Consider the following 21,238-nt stretch of genomic DNA (forward strand, 5'->3'; position numbering starts at 1 on the left):
GATTATTTGCACCGGGCTTGGAGCATCTTCATATTTCTTTTCTCATGCCCTGCTCTTCAGTTACAAATCAGGAGCTGAAGAAAGAATAATAAACTCCATTCATCCCAGTCTGTCCACTCTCTCCACCCACAGCAGTCAGGGTCAGAGTCCAACCTACTGCACACAGCTATCAGGAAACAACAAAAAGCTACTCAGTGAGCCAGACAGAAGACAAGTGCCAGACAAGGTTCTGTAGTCTCGGTCCTGCGTGAATGTTTGGTTCTCACAAAAAGAATCCAGATTTCTTTAGCTGAGGCCAGTTCAGCACTCTGGTCAGAAGATTTCACATCTCTGAAGAAATATGCAACTTATATTGGTGATAGTATGCACATTTTTCAGTCAGTTGTGCAAAGGCAGAACATAGGCTCAGCCGTCTTAAGATTGCATTTACAATGTGATGGCATATAAAAGCTGCAATAAAAATGGTTGTAAATGGCCTCAATGTTTGAAATGTTAATGTTTATTGTGGGAATTAGGAAATGTAAGTGAGAAGATCAGCTTGCGGATGAAGAGATACTGTGTGGAAGTTGAAGACATTGTAAATGTATTTCCTCGAAAGTCTAAGTAAGACTTGTTAATCAATCTCTCAATATCAATATCCATTCATAATTTTATTTTCTTATTTAGATTAACAGGCCTGAAGGGGAAATACAGGCCTAAAAGGATGGACATAGTAATTGTACAAAGAATCTGTGCATGTAGTACTGGTTCAAAAAGTGCAAACTCTGCAGGACCTTCAGCCTGCAGTGAAAGAGGGAAGAGGATGAAGTAGAAACCAACATTTCACTTGCGCTCCTTGATCCCACATACTTTTAAAAAGGTTGAGGATATATTCCTCATAGATTTTAAGAGTGGTGGAATGTAAAGTTCATTTATTGGAGCATTGTGCATAGTTTTTAAATTTTTTTATTACACTTCCTCCATCACTCCTTATATTAAAACATCTCTCTGATTACAGCTGGAAAAACTGGACGACACCATCTGTAGGAGGTTTTCACTTCTGACCATGACATCTGGTTGCTCATAGATTGTATTCTTGGCCGATCCACTCCTCCAGACTTTCTCCAGATGGCAGCATCGTATTTTAATTTACAAAAGACAGAGTCAAGTGTGATTTTAATCATACACTTGTATTCCCCAAACTAGAATCATTAAATTGGTCAAGTCAGTACAATTACATAGTACTTTCCCAGTATGCAGCTTTATTCTTCTCCATTTCACTCTTTCACCTTTTTTTTCCCACCACCACATTGTTACTGTTGCTGGTTACTTTAAATGTAAGATTTTATGTTGAAAATCACTTGTTATCAGTTTCACTTAGATATTTCCTCTCAAAACTTCTTAGTTGAAGTTTTAAAGTTTTTTCGGAGGAACAATAAGTCAACATTTCACAAAAAGCAATAATCACTTATAACTTTAAAAAAATTATTTGTCATAATCTTTAAACATTAGGAAACACTGAAAACCAGTAGACTAATATATAAGTTTTAATATTTAAAATAGACAAAATGACAATATCATGGCTTTTGCTTAAAGTCCAAATCAGTCGCACGCAAATAATTTGTTAAAAATCCTTGAATCCACATCATAATTTTTACTTCTCATTAAAAAAAATCCATGTTACAATGGGATTAGATTAGTCTAAAAACACAGTATAAAGGAAAGCATTTTTATAATGTATACTATAGCATTATGTTTCTATTTATGAAGGTCTGGTGCATTTAAGGGCACATTTTATTGTATAATTGTAGTTTTGTTACTTTTTTATATGGTAGTGTACGTTTTAAACTTTTGTAACCTTGTTTGAAAAAGTGCTATATGAATAACTATAATTATCATTATTATTTCTATTATTGGTCGTATATCCACATATTCAGCTCTATAGGGGAACTTTGTGTTACTCTTTACATATATCTTGACATTACACAGCAAGGTCTGGCATAAACATAACACACAATATATTTAAATGGATGAGTTTGAATGTGGGACTCGGATTTCTAATAGATTACTCTTACCTTCCCACAAGTGTCGAATCAGTATGTCTTCAAGCACTGTTGTTCAATGAATTCTGAATGATGCATCGTGGAGAAAACATCCTGCTGCAAAAATGTAGTGTTGACAGTGGAAAAGTCCAAGATTGTGCAACAGTTAGTTTGTTTGGATGATGTGGTCCATGTATTTTGGAGGAAAAGTACCTGATGGCTATGAGGTTCGGCAGCAGTTCAAATACAGTAAAATTTACAGGACAAAAACACATAGCAGAGCCACAATCTTTATCAAGAACACTTTTATTTGTTCCCTTTCTTTAAGATTTTTGTTTTTTTCCATTTTTGGTTCAGTATTCGATGCGAGTTGGAGGAAGGTGCACTCAGTAGGAGTGCTGGTGGTGCACAGGGCAGCAAGCAGGGGGCAGCAGATGAGTGAGGGATGTGGTTAATGTGGGTTAGTAGGGAAGGAGATGATTTACAGAGCAACTGGAGTTTGTTTTATGCCATTTCCTCAAGAATAACATGATATGATTTAGCAAAACATTTTCTCAAAAGTAGACAGTTATTTCAGTTTTTATTAGGCTATTATTTTATGATTTATTTATTACTCAATGGGTAATTTGTTTTAACTTTTTAAATAATGCTTTCACAACTCTGTCCTAGACACCATTTAATGTAAATCTGTGTGTAAGGACTATTAATCATTATTTAACCAATATATAAAGTTTTGGCCTATGGCAAATCAATTATTTACTGTATATCATTTCTTATCTAATGAGACCAATATTATTGTCATGATGCTAGGGTTCTTGTTGTCACCTGGAGGTTTTTTCCTCTGTCTTCCCCCACCCTCATCAGCAGCTGTCAACAAAGCTAAATTTACTTTATACACACATTCATGCAGCAAATCTCAAAAATATATATAGACACACCCTCACACACATCTGTAGTCATACAAAATGATTATACACAAACCCACTCACACAGTGATTTAGTTGAATGTCAAAAACAACACACTGTCGAGTCAAGGCAACATGTACACACAGGTCACTGTTTGCATTGTCACATAGAAATACAATTGCATGGGCCCAATTTCCCAATCACAAATGCATGTAAACATACACACATACATACACACACCTGTAAAGTGCATGCATGGAAGAGAGACTAGGAGGGATGAAGTCACACATGGTATGAATTCATTGGCATTGATGAGAAAAAAAGAACAATACTTCTTTTAGAAAAAGAACCGAGACACAGTATGTAAGGCAGGTTTGGAGGGTTGAATGTGAAAGGGTGGACAGCAGCATGAAATGCAACAAAAACAAAATAATAGGTGTCAAATGTCTAAAGACTCACACACCAACTAACCCCAGGATTTATTTGTCAAAAGCCCCACTGACTGCAGCTTCCTGTTGCATTGATTATAATTCCTACCTTTATCATTTCCATCACACTAAAAAGGCAATCCAGGTGAATAAAAATAATATTTCAATTCGATGATAATCAAGCATATCCAACTGAAATCCAAAATGAAGGACAAGTGAATGAAGTCAACACAACAACAGAATTCAAACAACAAAAGCAGCAGTGGAAACAACAAAGGCACAAAAATAAAAGGTTTGATGGTGAAATAGAGAAAAAAAGAAAGACACAGTCAGCTAGAACTGCTTCCAAACATAAACCCCTTCTCCCTCTCTCTAGAACAATCTGCTGGCAGCCCCCCACCCCTTCACAAGGGGCACCTCTCTGTGTGCATCAGTCCACTTTTGGCACAGATATACACTGACACACACTGTGTCACACAGAGAAGGCTATGTTAGCCTGGCACAAGATATGGTGCCATCTATTGTCGGTTTCAGCAAACTGCCATTTGTGCAAAGCTAAGCATGTTGGACGTCCAAGAGGGTTGTGAGAGTGAACACAAGTGAAGTCATAATATTCAGAGGCTCGGGGGATCTATTTCAGAAGTACCAAAGAGTTGAGAGAGAAAGGATTGGCACCCTGGTCATTACAGCTGGAAGCATCAAAACGGGCTTTTGCTGTGGTAAAATATGAAACTCTTTCCTAATCCTGTTTTGCAGTGGTTGTAATGGATGAAAAGAAAAGCAGTGCACATGTCAGTACAAGGCAAGTAAAAGACAAATGTCATTTAAACAAAAAAAATAAAATAAAAAAAAAATAAAATAAATACACAAAAAATAAAAAAGGAAAAATGTAAACAAAGTCTGCTTGGATACAAGATGTCATAGTGGTGTCATGCATCTCATCTGGGAGGCTGATCTACTTCCATGTTCGGGTGTCCAACTGCCCTGATTGGAGTGGTACGAGGACATACACGTGGTGAGGAGGCGATGGACTCCTACTCTACTTTGACACCCAACTTCTCTGTGTTTAGTAAGTAGAGGCTGTCGTCTATCAGGAAACTGGAGGAAATAAGGATCATTTATATTTATTGATATTCGTCTTTCCTCTCTTCTTCTATACACATCCTCAAGTAACATTATATCTTTTATATGCATGACGTTCTCTTTACAAATCAATATAAAATCTATACACCAAAGCAAGTGGACAAACCTGTAGAAAAGGAAGTGCACTGGGATGGTGCTAAGGTGCCACACAGCATGAGCATCTAAGACCCAGAGCAGTGGAGGGAAATCCAGCAACTCCAGCAGGGCCAGACCGTGAAGTAGCAGCACCACCAGTCCGCACTTCCACCAGTATGGCAAGGTCCGCCGGTTCTGCCAGCACCAACACAGCCACCACAGGAGGTTTACCATACCTAGAAAGATGCACAGTGGGACATGGAGTCAAAGAGCAGCTGCATGATGGGATATGGCTGCAGATTATAAATTAGGAAAAGGGGATTAAAGCAGAATATACACCAATATATTAGGGGGAGACTTAGCTATGAACCATGACACAGTATAAGCTATGAAAATTTAAAACAGTACAGAGATTACAAATCTAATCAGCTTTAAGCTTTAGCTCTTAAACATAAGCACATTAAAGAGCATGCTGTACCAATGGTGGCATTAGCAGCCATGTTGTAACCATAGTCGAAACTGACAAAGGTCAAGTAGGACACATGCGAGGTAAAGGCCAAGATGAGCAGGACCCCAACCATACTGGACACCCCTGGCTGCTTCAGACCCAATGTCCTGTGCAAATAGGGCAGGGACAGATATGAATTAACAAAGAGTCTCATAACAGATAGACACCAGTTCATTCATCTTATTTTTCTTCCAAGGTTTTCAGACCTCTTGATATCATTACCGCCTTCTGTTGAAGTAAATACTCTCACATTTTATCATAAATATGTAAACCCCATCGAGGAAATAACAGGCTGAAATGTCTACTAGGGTCACAATTTCTGGAGCTAAATTGTAACACATTTCTAAAATCTGTCATTTTATGGTTTAATCCATTATGTAGGTCAGGTTGAATACCTGTGTTAGTGCTTACCTGACACAGCATAGGTAGATGGAGTAAAGAATGACTGCTGTTGCACAGAAATAGTCCATTTTCTGAAAGCAAAAAACATTTGAGCATTTAATGAAAACACATATTAATGTAAAAGACCAAGAGAAAAATACTGATTTTTACAGAAAACCGTGCATGCAGCTGAAGATTTGTCAGTAATAGTGTGGCGATGTTGCTGATTACCAAAACTCATAAGTCAATAAAAAAAACTGTTGGGCTGGTTTTTGAAAAACTATTTTTTTTAACAGTTTGACATCAAGTGTTGTTTGTGTAAATGTGCCTTGTACTAATATGGATCAGATTGTTTTAGTTGCTTTAGTTTAGTTGCATTGTTTAAGCTGCATGTGGGTCTGCATATTGAGTCCCACAATAAATACAGGAAGTGGCTGCTGCCAGCTCATGAGCTGACTCACCAAATACATTTCCCATGAGTGAGTCTACCAAACAGTAGTTTGTAAGATGAGAGATTAATAATTTTACATCAGTTAGGTGGAGAAAAATTAAATCCACTACCCAGTTTTAAAACTCTCTTTTAAAACGCCACCGATTCCATTTGCAAAAGTACAAATTTTCAATCAGAAGGACCAAAATAATAACCTAAACTTCAAACTGAACAAACCTCAGTGAGATAGGTGTCCCGGGTGTGAAACACTGTGGACCAGAACCAGGCATTAAGAGACACCTAAAAAAAACATAAACAGGTTCTTGTTAAATACCCAGTTTGTAAATGTGACACTACTGTATATGCCTAGTAGTATTGGTGTTTATATATGTGAATTTGACTCACCAGAGAGAAGGCGTTGATGGTGTGGTACATAGGGCTCTGGCGTGGCACTTGGCTTCGATAGCGCAGTAGCATCAGAAGGCAAGCCAGGCCATTTAACAGAGAGGCCAGCGCAGATGCTGGCTCCTCAAAACACAGGAAGCGTGCAAACGGCCACTGTAAAAAGTAAAAATTGCATTATCTATCATATTTTCACAAAATTTAAAGCAATACAGAACATTTGGACAGCTCAGTCTGAAATATAACTCTACAGTATACCAAAAAAGAAACTTCTGATCTATATGTGAAAAGTATATGAAGTTATTGTAGAGGTAAGACCCCTTAAGACTTTCTGATGAAGCTCACTGTGAAAAGCACTCTGGCCTCTGTAGAAAGCACTAACCTTGCCGTGGAACTGTGGGACTCTGTATCCTTCAGCTTCGTAAAGGCCCACAGTGGTCCACATGCACTGATAGCGACAGTCATCACGACATGTCCAACCTGAATGATGGGAACAAAGAGAGAGATGCTGAGGGGCTGAACCTGGTCACAGGGACAGGTTTAATTTAGTGCTGCAAATAAACATCACTTACACTGTCAAATTAATCTACCAATTATGTTTCTGATTACCCGGTCAATATTTTTTCAGTAAAATATCAAAAAAGATCAACAGCTTTTGACTCGTCTCTTCAGGGGTCGCCACAGCGGGTTCGCACGTTGATTTAGCACGAGTTTTTATGCAGGATGCCCTAACTCCTGGTGGGGTGGGATTCAAACCCACAAAATTCTGCATCCCAACTGCTCTACCACTGATCACCGGGCCCTCTTTTAGTAAAATATCAAAAAGTAGAAATGTGATCATCCCAATTCGTCTTTCGTCTGACTATGGGTGCAGAAACCAATAATTCTCCATTTGTATACATGGTAAGAAAAGCAGTTAATCCTCCCAGCAGAGAATCTATAAGCATAGGGTGTTCTGTGTTTATGAATGGCAATTGGCTGAGATAATAATCACATTATCAAAAAAAAATTGCTATTTTTCTTTAGATCAATACATCAATATATTTTTAACATACAGCTACTTTTGCTTTACTTCCAAAAAGGAAAGAAATGATCCACAATGAAATGTATCTAAACACTTTTTACAATCCAAACTTTTTTAATTTGACGCAGCTGGGTGGAAGGGGCAACTTTCCAGTTCATCTATTGTTGCTTTTCAATGTGATCAATGTTTTGACATTTGTGATCAGATTGTGTGACAGTGTTGTATGATTCAAATGTCACACACCAAACAACTGTTAATGATGGGCAGAGGGTGGAGTTACAATAGGCTTTTTTAAAGTTCTTGATCAGCCAGAAAAACCGGATTTTATCTTTTTGTGTTGCACATGTTTATAAGTCTTCAATGAAAAACATCCATTATATACAAAGCAGCATCAGCAGATAGCAGCAACGTTCATAGGTGTGATAAATGTTGGCAAACGCAGTGGGATATGTGATCTCCAAGTAACGTAGGTTTATACAGCTGAGAAACGAACTAGCACACTAAACACACTAGCACCGAAGTTAGCCTAAGTCACCTGCCACCAACATCCTCCACTCACCTGTCAGCGCCATGTACTGCGGCTGGGTGGACTGAAAGCCCCGTAGGCGAGCTCCGGTGCAGTTGGTCCGGACACATAGCTTCACACAGTCTCGGTAAACCGGCTCCTTGTCGCCTTGGGACGTCTGTACTGCAGTCACCAACATCAGGAGCAGGATGACAGTGGCCAGAGCGGGGAGTCTGACAGATATGCAGCGGGGTAACACTGACGCCATGGTGGCGGGTCTCGGCCCGTCCAGACTCACAAAGGCACGGCGGGACGACAGCGGGGTCGAAGGCTTCCACAGCCAACGGTCGACATTACCACAAAGCCATTCCTGGCTTGTAGTGACAAACCGGGCCTGAAATGTTTTACAGTTTCTCCACTGTATGTCCAGTGTTCCCCTGTCCTCTGCTCAGGGGCAAGTTTGACATTCATACAGCACTTCCTGCCGCCAAATCTCAAATTAAAACACTCTCTGCTGGATGTTTGTCCGGAGCTTTTAGGTTTAACGATAAAAGTTCGAGTTAGAGATATAGTATGCTTAGTCTTGAATAATACTTGTTTTTTAGCCTTTATATTTCTCCTATTCGTTACTGATATTTTTTAAGGCTTTGCATTCTTTGCTTTTATTTAGAAGGTAGAACGTTTTGCTGCATTAAGTTACTTCCTGTTTGGGGGCGACGTCACTCAGTCACATGATTTTTTTCATCTTTTGATTTTTTCAGTAGTCACATTAATGACAATGACTACAACAATAAATAATAATAAATTTACATAACAGATTATTCATATGCTGTATTTTTAATTATTATTCAGATTTTGAAATGTAACAGTATAGTGTTTAAAAATGTAATTAAGCAATAGTATAATATTTGCCTCGAAATATAGTAAAGTTGAGTTATGAAGTAGCAACAAGGTCCTTTAAAGACTCAATACTCAATGATCTAAGGACTGAAGCTCATATGAAGAGAGTGCAAGCTCCTCCTCCTTACTAAGGACATATTATTTTTGTATTATTAGGTGTTTTCATTATTTTGTCCCTTTGTCCTGCACATTTAGGATCATAGTGATACTGTATGGATGAATTATGTTTTAGTGACTATTTGAAACAGGGTCATACATATGCATTTTTCAGTCAGTGGTCTACAGGGCCATTCATAGTCAACCAACAGGACTTTCACACATGCTCCTTCTTAAAGCCAACAGACACAGAGTCGTACGAAAGATAGTTGATTTTATTTCTACTTCTTTACTTGTTACAGTGGAGACACAGATGCAGTCATAACAACAGGGGAGAAACCGCAGTGAGAGGGAGGAAGAAGAGTAAAAAACAAAGATCTTTTACTTCTGTTTATTTCTTTCCCGCCTTCCGCTCACTATCTTTCACCATCTCCTCCTCTATGTAAAAAGAAAATTGCTTTCCTCTTCTCATATCAACTTTTCTTTTATAACTTTGTTTAAGAGAAGGGCAGAGAGGTAACAAAAGAGTGGGGTAGGTAAACTATTTTAGTTTAGTACTTCCACTCTTTTACTGTACACTCCCCTCTGATAAAACACAGCAGCAAATCCATTAAACACACTGTGTGAGCTGAAGTCTAACAGACCACTTGGGTCAGGCTCCTTACTTGTTGCAAGCAAGTGACTGTGCATGCACTACAGCACCCAAGAGACATTTAAACTGACTGATGTATACACTATACTGCATATGCACAAACACTGTGGTGTTGTGCATGCGCTGTTGGCCTCAATGCAGACAGAATGAGTGATGGACAGAATGAGTGATGGAAGGAAAAGGAAGAGGAACAAGAGGCAGGGACAGAGATAGAGAAAGAGTTTCAGTGTCACAAGATTATTTTTATTAAAAATAATCTAATTTTCCCCTGTCGATACTCACACACAAACACCCCCACAGCCTTTAGTCCTCCAACTGAGAATCTCTATAAAAGAGACAAGTCTTTTTGTAGTGAGCTTGTTAGTGGAGAGAGCAGGCTAGGGTGGGAATGTGTGCAAGGAAGAAATGGCGTTGGAGAAGATGTGTAGATGGTAGGGTGGTTGTGGATTTGACCAGAGGTAGAGATCTTGAGAAAGAGGGATTTACTCCTCCTTGTCCTCTCCGTGTGTGATGACGTAGCAGATGTTCTTGTAGTCCACATTGCCAGCCACATCAGGGGGGAAGGCGGCCCACAGGTTGGTCATCTGTATAGGAGGGAAAGAGGTGACTTGTGCCCTGAACAAATGAGGTTTGTGACAGAACGTGAATGCAAGAGAGGCGAAGATCAGCTCACCTCCTCAGCAGTGAATCTGTCGCACTGGGTGGTCAGCAGCTCCTCAAGGCTGCAGAGGGGAAAATAGAGAATAAAATGGTCTATCTTGATTCATGATAATGTGTTATGAGTAAAACAAGAAGCCCTTACAATTCCTTCTTGATGGTGCCAGTGCCCTGGGGGTCCAAGACCTTGAAAGCGCTCACAATAACGTCCTCAGGATCAGCACCTATCATTAAAAACAGTACCATTAATTCTAAAATGCTGAAAATTAAAACTTAAAAAAAAAAGGTTAAGGTTGCTTTAGGTGAATAATGAATTCTTCGCAGATTTTATGAAATAGGTTTCTGTTTCAACACACCCTTCAGCTTCTCTCCGAACATGGTCAGGAAGACAGTGAAGTTGATGGGGCCGCTTGCCTCCTTCACCATGGCCTCCAGCTCATCATTCTTCACATTCAGTTGGCCCATGGTGGCCAGCACGTCCCTGAGGTCGTCCTTGCTGATAATGCCATCTCTGTTCTGGTCGATGATTGTAAATGCCTGTGAGGGAGGGTTAGAGAACAGAGGAGAGGATAGAGATGACATACTCTGCCAACATAAACATGTAAATTTGGAGGTGTTCTCGACTGCCCTGTGCACATAGCTGGGCGTAGCAGCCAGTGAAACCAAAGATGGCATCGGAAACCTTTTGGGACTTGGCAGCTGGTCGGCCACTTGTCTTTCTAAGGTGTTAAAATGGTCTCGGAATGTGAGACAAGCCCCTTGCGACATTTAAAGAGAAGGTATTGATTACAGCTGTCACACCATCTCCCCTCTTTTTGCCTTGTGACTAAATCTTCTAACACTATCCCAAATGTTCTTTCACCCTCTGATGCCTGTAAAGGATCAGCTGAGCCCCCGTAGCCACTCCATTGTCTTTCAATTCTACTTGTTTCTTAAAGCAAAGCCTCAGAAATCCTCCAGATTAGATTAGATAGATCTACTAATCTACCAATATTAATCTTCTAATTGTAGCATAGTGCTACATCCTCAAATATTACAAAATGTTACATAATGTGGAAAAACAAAGTGTGTTTAATTTTTTTGCAACCGGGTTGAAAACCAGCTTTCGATGGCTTACAATGTTTAAATGTTCTTCCTAACCTGAGCCCCTCTTTTCTGCCGTCATTACGGTCTACCAGCTGTTGGGCAACATTCCAGTGGGGTCACACAGCGAGTGTTTGGAGTGTCAGAGGAGGATTACTGAGCTACCACAGAGGAGAGGCAGATGCTGTCATCAGAAAAGCTCTAATTTACTGCCCTGTCATGCTGATTTTTTTTAAAGTCCCTCACATTGAGGTAAAGTAACACAGAGTCATCAGTTATATGATCGTTTTCCTCACAAGGCCTACAAGGACACCAAATCCTTCTGCTAGAAAAGGTCAGCTTTGAATGGCACATAATGCAATGAAGAAAATGTACCTCTTTGTACTCCTGGATCTGACTCTGCTCAAACATGGAGAACACATTGGAGGATCCACCCTCACCCTGCTGCTGCCTCCTCTTGGCCTTCTTGGGTGCCTGGAAAAATTAAAGGTAAAGTAAAATTTTAAAATAGAAAACAAAAATCAACTAAACAAACAATTACATCCTGGCTAAAAAAACAAGAAACTTGTGAAAAAAAAGGAATACATTGGAGTTAGTTGTCTGCATCTAAATTCTAACTAATATAAAAAACATCCAAAGATTATATTTTGCACTGCATATTTTGATGAATTCCTGACAGAAATACTTTTTTTTTTAATTCTTGCAAAAAAATCTGTCTATTTTGAAACTATTATTTATTTTGGGGTAAAGTTCTTTGTAATGACTTCAGGTGCCTATAATAAAATAATTGGCAAACAGATGCAGGTGTTTCACTATCTCATCATAGTTAATGATTGGTTTGCCAAAGTTGAGGTCAAGCCAGGAGATAAAACTGGGTCCACAGCCACAGTTTGGGAGGCTCAGGTTAAGAGACTCCTTCATGACATGTTGGTACTCCCGACTGCAAACACATAAGTGATGCTTCCCTCTTATTATATAGCGTGGAGAAGATCCTAGATCCCTAGTTATTCCAAGGAACATGGTCACACTCACCATCTCTCAAGTTTTTGGGGTTGATGTTGGTCAAGAAGAGAAGCCTACGCCAAGCCGATGTGACTGACATGTAACTATTAGACCCTTGGGGTCTTATATACTAGCCTACTGGGGGCTAACTATAGCCACACCATCAGGTTTGGCAGGAAAACAGAGCTGAAGGAAAGTAAGAGAAAGAGGGAGGAGTGAGGAGGTGACTGGAGGGATCGACTTACTGACGATCCAAAATAGGCCTCAGGAGTCTTGGAATGAGGTAAATTCAATGCCAACACATAGGCCTGACTTTAGAGTCATCTGTTGACTAATATGGCCAAACCAACAGGCAGGACATGCTGAGGGACAACTGCCCCTGTACCCCCTTTCCTCCTCCTAACATACTGAGAGCCTTTGTTGTGGCTATTTCTGTCTCCTTTATATCCACTATGAGATAACAAAACATAGTGTACCACACAATGACAGGATATTGCTTCTTTATTCCCTGGATATACAATATGACCAATGGTTTCTATTAATTAGCAGCGGCAAGCTGCTCAGTGTGCCAACATGTATTTGCGGTTAACATATCCTGAAGTCATCACCTGTCTGAATGATAGTTCTGAGGTTTATACCCACTACAAGCCAGTATAGTTTATAAACAGTTATGAAACTTGAAAGCTGTTGGCTGGTGGACATTGGTCCGGCTCCAATAATGACACTTGACTACTCTGCCTCAAGACACAGTGACCTTGCATTATGGAGAAATGTAAACAGTCCTTTAACAGTGACACACTTCGTAGCATGTTTCTTAAATTTGCAAATAGTTTTTTAAAAATTTAAAATTCAGTTTTGGAAAACTATAATTAAACGTAGACTAAATTCTACACAGGAACGAAAACCTTTAAAATCCTTCACATCCAGCAGATTACTTCTAAAGACAGCATATTGGTTAATTTTACTATTTAATTTCTATATGCACATGTTTATCTTATTTTACATTATTAATCGCTCTGTCTCGCTCTTTAACAACAGGATGAATCTCTGTCACATATATTTCTTGATATTAAGTCACATCTGTGATGGGACAAAGCAAATGATCATGATTGGACTAAATGAGCAGCTTTTAGACCATGGATTGTGACTAATTTGGGATGTTCCTATATGTTCCCAGTATAGTTGCTTTAGAAAAGAAGGACAGTAGCCCACCCACCAACTCCATATATGAGCTTCATTGGCTGCCATCAATCACGCCACTGTATAGCTATGGTATGTATTGGGACTCAGCAAAAGTGTGAGCTTATACAGCGTTTTCAATCATTTGTAGGCAAAATACTTCACTTGGCAACGTAGGACATAACCAGGAAAAAATGTTTCTTTATTTTTTTTTATCCTCCCTTTATGTAACCTTATAAATCTTATGATTTATTATTTAAATCAGAGGTAATTATCTGCAGAGAAAAAGCACAAGTTTAATCCTAGATTGCAAGCGAGTAGCCACTTCAAGTCTGGGCTCAAAGGTGAAAAGAGAGTGACACAGTGGAAGAACGAGACCAAGCTCTGTCAAAGACTATAAAAACAAGACAGCTGTACAGACTGAAATAGCTGCTGCCAGCCCCCGCCACTCTCTTTCTCAGCCATTTTGACTCTTTCAAAATACGGCAGACTTCACCCTTCATGGCCGGCTTTATCCACATTTGAAAATTGTTGATTATGATTGGATGATAGATGTGGAATAATTTCTGGCAACTAATAATTATAACAACACACATATGGAGCATCCCAATTAAAGACCTAAGTTCACCTTAATTTTAAATTCCTTACTTCAGTGACATTTAGCCCTACCGATAAGTCATATCCTATCCTGCATCGACTAGACAGACAATCTGAACCAGAAGTAGCTAAAGGTTAAAAAACACAGAGGCCACATGTACAGATGCTGTTTTAAAATTGTTATGGTGCAAGAGTTTTTAAACTTCCCATGTAGAAATCACTTCACTAAAAGAAACAAAGTTCAAACGAGCTGGAGAACATAGATCATTTATTGACTATGGCATGATAAGTAAAAATAAAAAGACTGCTCTTAAGACAACAAATATATCAGTGAAACAATAAGGAGTTTAATTCTTATTTACATTATACAGTCGGTCAGAGTCAGAATCGGTCATAGAGTATTTAAAAAGAAAGTAGTAAAATAATAAAAAACATGTTAGTGCAAAAGTCTGCATCCCACTTGGTAAACCCTCTAGTTTAAAGATCAACAGCTTTTGGCTTGTCCCTTTAGGGGACTCATCGATTTAGCAAGCGTTTATGTTTGATGCCCTTCCTACTGCAACCCTCCCACTTTATTTGGGCTCGGCACTGGCACCAAGGTGGCCCTGGTGGAGTGGGGAGTGGAGATTACGTGTTCAGATGGGACCAAAGTTAAATGATTTAGATAATTTGCACAGGTTTAAAAACTCTAAAAAAAATAAATAAAAAAATAACTCTGTCAATGAGGAGAGGAACACCACAGTGAAGATTTGCTGAGGCTTTGGGGGTTTACTGTACATCTGCATCAGCCACTGGGGATCTGCATAACGAGGAAGAAAGAATGAATGCAGCAAAGCCTCCTTCCATCAGTCAAAAAGCTCAAAATGAACAGGCAGTGGATCCTCAACAACACAATGATCCAAAGCACAAAGAAAAGCCAACACAAGAATGGTTTAAAGGAATAAGGTTAATAGTTTACTATGGCTTTTCCAGCCCCCAGACTTAAATATCATAAAATAAAATCTGTGGTAGATTTGAAGAGGTTGTATGTGGCAGACAACCCAGTAATCTGGTAGACTTGGAACAACTATTCCATGGATACATTTGTACTAGCTGAATTTGCATTAAATATTAAGTTGATGAAAAATAAACCTTTTACCTTTTTCCCCCATGCAAAATGAAGGGGATTTAAACTTTTGCATTCAACTGTAGCTCTGAATGCCAACCAGTTACTGGAGTTAAGACATCACATTTATTATCCAAAATATATTAAATTTTCTTCCTGAGCAGGTGCATCACCTCGTCCTCGTCTTGACCAATCAGCAATCAGTTCCTTGACTTCTTTCCCAAAATCTTCATGCAGTTTAATAAAGTCCTCCTTGGTGCCTTCATAGATTCCTGCCCAGTCCCTAATGGGTGGAGCGTGAGTGTTTAGAACTGAAGAATTTGCATTTCTCTTGGGCCAGAGTTTGGGCGATCTTTTGCTGGCTGTTTTGGGTGAAACTGTCAGAGTCTGAAGCGCTGAAGTGGAGCTCAGACTGGATCCTATTCCAACAGTCACTGTTGGGTATGAATGCAGTGTTGACATGTGTGTGCTCTGGTAGGAGGCTGGGTATCCTGCTTCTGCTGTGTTAAAATGTGGCATGATGAAAGCGTTGCCCTTTTCACCAGAGTGTCCACTTACCGTGTCTGAGGAAAGAGCAAAGAAATAAGTTATTTTGTATATACCACAGTACAACAATTAAATTCATTCCAACAGATACTTGGATTATAAATAAATCTGCAAAAAACACAAACTACTCCTTTAAACATTACACTAAAGTTGAATTTATCTCACTCTGATAAACGTATAAATCATTACTCATAATGACAGATAAATGTTTCAATACTATACTATCTGAATACTATGTACCATGATGTACGTGGTATATGATGTGCAGCAGGACACAATGAGGAAATCTACCCTCCAGAACAAGGCTCCTTTCTTTTACCCACAGATAAAAAAAACAAAACTAAAGCCTTTCGGTTACTCACCTCTGTACTTTTTCTCCATGTCCATTACCAGCAGGGCCAGGTAGTTGTGGTTGGCTGACAGCAGGGCTTTAATCCAGCTCTCCTGACTGGCCTGGTCCTCGGCAGCAAACTTGTACGTACGTAATCCCGGCTCACTCCACACCAGCGAGAAGGCGAACTGCTCCTCGGACTCGCACAGCTGGACGGTGCAGCCCTCCAGAACAATCACTCCTATCACGTCTCGGTCGACTGGCCGCTCCTTGTAGAAGAGGAGGTTCCCCTTCAGAAAACACCAGCGCTTCTGATAGGAAGTCTTAATTTCACCCTGTGTGACAGTTGAGGCATCCTTGGTTTATTGAGTCATATACAAATGGTTCATTTAATCAGTTTCTTACAAAATGTCTTTGGTTATGGCTGAGTAAAGGTTACAGTTAGTTTCATGAAATACCAGAACAAGTGAAAGAAATTTAGAATGTAAAATAATGTAATATTAAATATTACAAAATATTTTGAATGCTGGATGTAGGTATGGCCTTCCAAAAAATATTTTAGTTTGGATTGGAGAACTTTTACTTGCCTGATTCCTATTCAATGTCCTGATTTTTATTTGATCACAAAAAGTGTCTTGACAGATTCTGTCTTACTTATGTTATATTATTATTAACATTATCTGTAAGCAATTTAGTTGTCAGAGGTGTTTTTAAAGTAATTTTTACTTGATCAAACTTTAGTTGTATGGCACCATTCATATGGGTTAATGCTATTCAAGTGCTAACAAAAAGATAGCGAGAGCCAACAGAAAATTGTAACACACACATAAAACATGGTCTAGAAGATTTACTTCGCTTATATTTAACATAACGTGTCGTACTTACCTTTTTGTACAGGTAACCTTCTTTGTCCACACGTGAGTTGCCAGATTCGCAATATCTGATGACAATTTTTTCATCAATCTTCATTTCAACATCACAAGCTGCTCAAAACACAGCCTGCCACACAAAAATACACATTTATTCTACTGCTCAATTTCTAAATGTAATAAACAGTGAAAGAGTTTAATGATAGATACAGTTAGTTGGTTGGTTACATGTTTGCTTCAGTGAAACTCTTTTCCGTGTTGCGACACGGAAATGCTGCATAACCCGAATTAACTACTTTATAAAAATAAGTTTATATACTACAGCAGGAGTCGTTTTCTAATATTTAATATTTGGTAGTAAACATTGCCGTCATTCTCAACTCTCCCTGTTTTGTTTTTAAGGCGTTAACATCTGTCTTTGCCTATTTACAACAACGTGTGAAGTCCCAGGGTTTCACCTTTTATTTTCATAATGTCGGCTGTAAATTGAGCAATGGCGAAGCTGCACAGTTTCGCAGGTCTTTCGTTTACTCACCTTTCCGAAATGTGTCAATACTTTTCTGTTCTCTGCGAGGATGTGAGTCAAATCACTTCCTGGTAGCTAAAGGTGAGGGCGGCTCCACGTCAACAGCCCATCTAGTGTGCAACCGACTTCATGTACAGAAATTAGCTTTGCCACTGTTTGTGTTGACTGGTCTCATTCCACCCGTGCTAATGTAAAAAAAAAAAAAAGTATTCTAAATGAAGTATGTCTGGAGCGCAAAAGCTTTTTAATGTTAGCATGGCACTGTCTTTAAATCGATGACACCTTTCTAACCTGGAGTCTGACCTGAGCAGTTACATAACAGGCAGGGAGGCGCCCACTTTAATGTCTGATTATTAATTAAATTTGTAGAATATTTGCACCAGTAAACCTGATGTCAACAACCTCAGATAAAAATCTACCTCCCCTCTCTGTAGTTTTTATTGTTTGTTGTTTACATGTGTAAAAAGGTAGGTTTCATCAAATTACCCCAAACTGTCAAACACTGAAATCCTGAGAGCACATTATAGCAGCCTATTTTATTTTATATTATGTGTTATAGGAACAATGTAAAAAAAAAAATATATAAAAAAAAAAAGAAGAAGCAATGGTGTCAAATGTTTGCACTTTGATACACCAGAGCTTATTTTTACAGTACTGGCAGGACTCTAGTCCCACACCATTGTATTCATTATATACACACAACTTACAGTGTATGGTAGCTGGGTGGGGGGGGTCGATAAAACAGCCCCTGAGCTCCCTTTAAGGTCAGTCCATGTCTGTAATTAGCCAAACCTGGGGGGGGGAGGGTGCCTATATATACATGCCTATATAAATGTCATGTTTTCTCTGCTTCAACAAGGACCTGCGGTTTCTCAAATGCAACTGTGTGAAACACTGTTTTGGTAAAATGCTGATGACATGCAGTTTTCCACTGTGTTACATTTATTACTGTCAGTGCTGTGTCTTAGTTCCTCTGTGGACACCCCTCTTTACTGTGTTTAGTTTTTTATATTTTTAGTTTAACTTAAATTACACTAATCACAAAGAGTTATTACAAAAAATATTCGACTTTCAGGTGAAATTTTATGAATAATGTAAAAGGTTCATGCTCCAGAGATATTATATCATGAAAGTAGGGCATTTAAGTAGAACAGAGTTGGGTATACCACAACAAAAAATGTCAACACATGTTGGTCTCATGTTGTCAACATGTGAACAGCATGATGAAGAGAATTGTTTCAATAGAGATTGTCATTGAACCAGAACATTTAGTGGTCGATCAGACATGATTCGTGAATAACGTGATTTGTGCGGTTAATCACCTTGTTACAGAGCAGCATGTTATGCAGTTACTGCTGAAACAGTTGGACATGTGCATTCAAAACTTTAGAGAAGCTCAAATTAGGTTCACCTATAAAGTTTAGAGTGCATGTTATGGGGATTCTGAAATTTCACCCAAAAGTTGAATATCCCTAAACTTCAGTGAGTAGTGGTAATAACCTAAATTCTGAGGTAAAATAACACACCTGCTACTACTTTAAGCTTTTATGAAATCTTAATGAGCACCATACAAAAACTGCTTGTATGGTTGTGTCATGGGACAAATTGATTGATTGATTCCAGTATGCCAACTCAATTTTCCTGGTTTTTATGTTAAAAGTCTAAATGCATCAACGATAACTATATCCAGTAAACAGTAAGGTTCAGTCATTCAGGAAAATCTGCCAATTTTAATGTCAATGCTTTTCAGACTTTAAAAAGTATCTTGATCTTCAGCTTCCACTGGACATAATGATAATATATGTCTTGCTATATAACACACTGTCAACTTGGATTTTTAAAATCTACTTTTTATAAACTTACTGGATAGCAATCTGTTCAGTCTAAAATCAATGCTTCTTGTTAAAGCAATACCATTTTTTAAAGCAAATGCCAAAGATTAAATGTTTCCATTTTATATTGTCTAATACATTGCTCAAATTGTTACATATTTTTTAAATATAAAACTACCATAAAACCATTTTGTAATTTGCTTATACCTAGCTAGATCCCTGCACACCCTCACAGGTCTTTTAATATGGCTGATTAGACTTTCAGAGGGGATGAGTAGGAAGATAGTTATGGAACTAAAAACCCCTTGTAGTTCTCCACCTGCCGACCTACTTATAAAGTTTTACTGCAATTGACAAAAATCAAGCAAAGCTAAAAAGAAATCATTGCATCTGTACCTGTAAAGCATTCGCCTCGTTGGTTAAGCGACCACCTTATACAGCAGATTTAATTACAATACTTTTATTCAGAGCAGACTAGTAGTTTACATACTAGGATGAACAGGATAAATGTTGTGAAAAGGAGGACTGACAACAAACCCAGTGAGGCAGAAGAGTCGGGCCTTTTCACATAATCTGCAGATTCATGTTTCAAAACCCTTAAGATTATTATTAAACTAAGGGCAATGATCAAAGATTCACAGATGCTGCACAAAATAGATATCCAATTTTTGTCAATTTGAACTGAGCCTAGAACTGTTAGTATTATTGTTGTTCCTTCCACGCTTGCTGCAACGGTAAAGCTTCACCTTTGGTGAATCTTTTGGTGTCTTTTAAGATTCTCTCCCCGACTAAAGCTCTTCCCACACTGGTTACAGTAGTACGGTTTCTCCCCTGTGTGGACCCTCTTGTGTTTTTTCAGGTCTCCTCCATGACTGAAAGGCTTCCCACACTGTATGCACCCATACGGCTTCACTCCTCTATGACTATGCTGGTGAATTCGTAAGTTCCCAACCCTGCTGAATGTCTTGCCACAAACTACACACACATGTGAGTCATCCCTCTTCAAATGCTCTCTTCGGATCTTTCTTACATCAAAAGAAACCCTGCTGGTTTTTGTAAGCCCATGCTTCCTCTGTGTGGAGGAATTTGATTGGACTAAGATGAATCCATAAGGTTCAGTAGCAACTTGATGTCTGAAAGACTCCGCAGCACTTTGATAAGAAGAGTTTAATCCTAAATCCACACATCCACTATAATGTTCTTGTAAAGATGATGATTTTGATATGGTGCAGTCTGTTGGCTCTGATTCTCTTTTGATAATGGAGTGTTTTACTCCATATGAGGAGCTGGAGTTAGAGTGACGCACATTATCGGATGAGAGAGCACTGATATTTGTATTTGAATTGTGAAATGTTTGGATAGTCATTTCCTCCTCAATGGTGTGTGTCCCCTCCTCAGGTTGTGCTTTGCAATGTTCTGTTGACACCTGTGCTAAGTCGCACTCGGCTGGAGATTCAGAATCAGTGTCGCCTTCTCGCTCTTTGGACTCCGGTTTCATATCATAGTCAAGTTTGTGAATGCTTACTTGCATCTGCTCTGTCAACGTGACATCCAAGCTATGCCTCTGAGCAGGATGTTCTATGGCTTCCTTTTCTTCAGGCAGTGAACCATCTGCATGGAGAACAGCAGTGAAATGAGTGTCTAGTTTTATTTTCATAATTTGCTATGATTATTATAAAAAATGACACTTAAACCAGAACATCAAATTGCATGTTATTTTTAATGCTAAATACCAAAAGATTATTACGTGTGAATTCTGTTGTTATCTTGCCCTGGAGCTCTTGCAGTCGTTTCTTCAGACTCTCATTCTCTCTCAATGTTCTGGTAGTTTTCTGCTGGTACTCTGACACTGTCTCCTTCACCATCTCCAGAACCTCATGCACTGCTTCAGTTAGAAGTTTGGTTACACGAGCATTCAAACGTTCCAGTTTACACATCCTACAATGACAACATTTCATTTTTTGCACAAAATGAGCAGTGTCTATGCGCAACTACTTCACATATTAATAAATTGATCATATTTAATGACCATTTCATAAA

The 21,238-nt window shown here is 38.8% G+C and overlaps 4 protein-coding genes across 5 annotated transcripts; all 4 read right to left on the reverse strand.

Annotated features, from left to right (window-relative positions):
* Positions 1 to 2,309: 2,309 nt before the first annotated feature.
* On the reverse strand, positions 2,310 to 8,306 carry pgap3 (post-GPI attachment to proteins phospholipase 3). Its single transcript, XM_067487598.1, has 8 exons — positions 7,878 to 8,306; positions 6,677 to 6,774; positions 6,298 to 6,450; positions 6,130 to 6,192; positions 5,493 to 5,554; positions 5,052 to 5,188; positions 4,605 to 4,809; positions 2,310 to 4,453 (listed from the first exon to the last, which is right to left on the reverse strand). The coding sequence occupies exons 1-8, from the start codon at positions 8,089 to 8,091 to the stop codon at positions 4,390 to 4,392; spliced, it is 996 nt and encodes a 331-aa protein (XP_067343699.1). The 5' UTR covers positions 8,092 to 8,306; the 3' UTR covers positions 2,310 to 4,389.
* A 770-nt stretch (positions 8,307 to 9,076) lies between these two features.
* mylpfb (myosin light chain, phosphorylatable, fast skeletal muscle b) lies at positions 9,077 to 12,396 on the reverse strand. Its single transcript, XM_067487265.1, has 6 exons — positions 12,244 to 12,396; positions 11,587 to 11,685; positions 10,485 to 10,665; positions 10,274 to 10,352; positions 10,145 to 10,193; positions 9,077 to 10,055 (listed from the first exon to the last, which is right to left on the reverse strand). Exons 1-6 carry the CDS (start codon positions 12,244 to 12,246, stop codon positions 9,954 to 9,956), a joined length of 513 nt encoding a protein of 170 aa, XP_067343366.1. The 5' UTR covers positions 12,247 to 12,396; the 3' UTR covers positions 9,077 to 9,953.
* Positions 12,397 to 14,314: 1,918 nt separating this feature from the next.
* On the reverse strand, positions 14,315 to 17,525 carry LOC137105285 (sesquipedalian-1-like). 2 transcript variants are annotated; one of them, XM_067487261.1, is made up of 4 exons: positions 17,376 to 17,525; positions 16,857 to 16,970; positions 16,003 to 16,306; positions 14,315 to 15,657 (listed from the first exon to the last, which is right to left on the reverse strand). In XM_067487261.1, the coding sequence occupies exons 2-4, from the start codon at positions 16,938 to 16,940 to the stop codon at positions 15,224 to 15,226; spliced, it is 822 nt and encodes a 273-aa protein (XP_067343362.1). In that variant the 5' UTR covers positions 16,941 to 16,970; positions 17,376 to 17,525; the 3' UTR covers positions 14,315 to 15,223. The 2 variants fall into 2 exon arrangements, with proteins under 2 accessions (XP_067343362.1, XP_067343363.1); XM_067487262.1 differs by lacking the exon at positions 17,376 to 17,525 and adding an exon at positions 17,299 to 17,371.
* Positions 17,526 to 18,898: 1,373 nt separating this feature from the next.
* On the reverse strand, positions 18,899 to 21,156 carry LOC137105283 (zinc finger protein ZFP2-like). The gene is made up of 2 exons (XM_067487258.1): positions 20,946 to 21,156; positions 18,899 to 20,809 (listed from the first exon to the last, which is right to left on the reverse strand). The coding sequence occupies exons 1-2, from the start codon at positions 21,154 to 21,156 to the stop codon at positions 19,941 to 19,943; spliced, it is 1,080 nt and encodes a 359-aa protein (XP_067343359.1). The 3' UTR covers positions 18,899 to 19,940.
* Positions 21,157 to 21,238: the final 82 nt, after the last annotated feature.

The sequence above is a fragment of the Channa argus genome, chromosome 20, assembly GCF_033026475.1.
Source record: "Channa argus isolate prfri chromosome 20, Channa argus male v1.0, whole genome shotgun sequence".
NCBI classification, from domain to species: Eukaryota; Metazoa; Chordata; class Actinopteri; order Anabantiformes; family Channidae; genus Channa; species Channa argus.

Excerpts from the sequence above, each read along its gene's own strand:
- LOC137105285 (XM_067487261.1), bottom strand. The coding sequence starts at position 16,940 with ATGAAGATTGATGAAAAAATTGTCATCAGATATTGCGAATCTGGCAAC. Across the intron at positions 16,307-16,856 it reads AAGGTTACCTGTACAAAAAG|GGTGAAATTAAGACTTCCTA; the intron begins GTAAGTACGACA and ends ACTGTCACACAG. Across the intron at positions 15,658-16,002 it reads CATGGAGAAAAAGTACAGAG|ACACGGTAAGTGGACACTCT; the intron begins GTGAGTAACCGA and ends CTCTTTCCTCAG.
- LOC137105283 (XM_067487258.1), bottom strand. The coding sequence starts at position 21,156 with ATGAAATGTTGTCATTGTAGGATGTGTAAACTGGAACGTTTGAATGCT. Across the intron at positions 20,810-20,945 it reads GATAACAACAGAATTCACAC|ATGGTTCACTGCCTGAAGAA; the intron begins GTAATAATCTTT and ends TTCTCCATGCAG.
- pgap3 (XM_067487598.1), bottom strand. The coding sequence starts at position 8,091 with ATGGCGTCAGTGTTACCCCGCTGCATATCTGTCAGACTCCCCGCTCTG. Across the intron at positions 6,451-6,676 it reads TCCCACAGTTCCACGGCAAG|TGGCCGTTTGCACGCTTCCT; the intron begins GTTAGTGCTTTC and ends TACTTTTTACAG. Across the intron at positions 4,454-4,604 it reads GTGCACTTCCTTTTCTACAG|TTTCCTGATAGACGACAGCC; the intron begins GTTTGTCCACTT and ends TATTTCCTCCAG.
- mylpfb (XM_067487265.1), bottom strand. Across the intron at positions 10,666-11,586 it reads AGATCCAGGAGTACAAAGAG|GCATTTACAATCATCGACCA; the intron begins GTACATTTTCTT and ends CCTCCCTCACAG. Across the intron at positions 10,056-10,144 it reads ACAGATTCACTGCTGAGGAG|ATGACCAACCTGTGGGCCGC; the intron begins GTGAGCTGATCT and ends CCTCCTATACAG.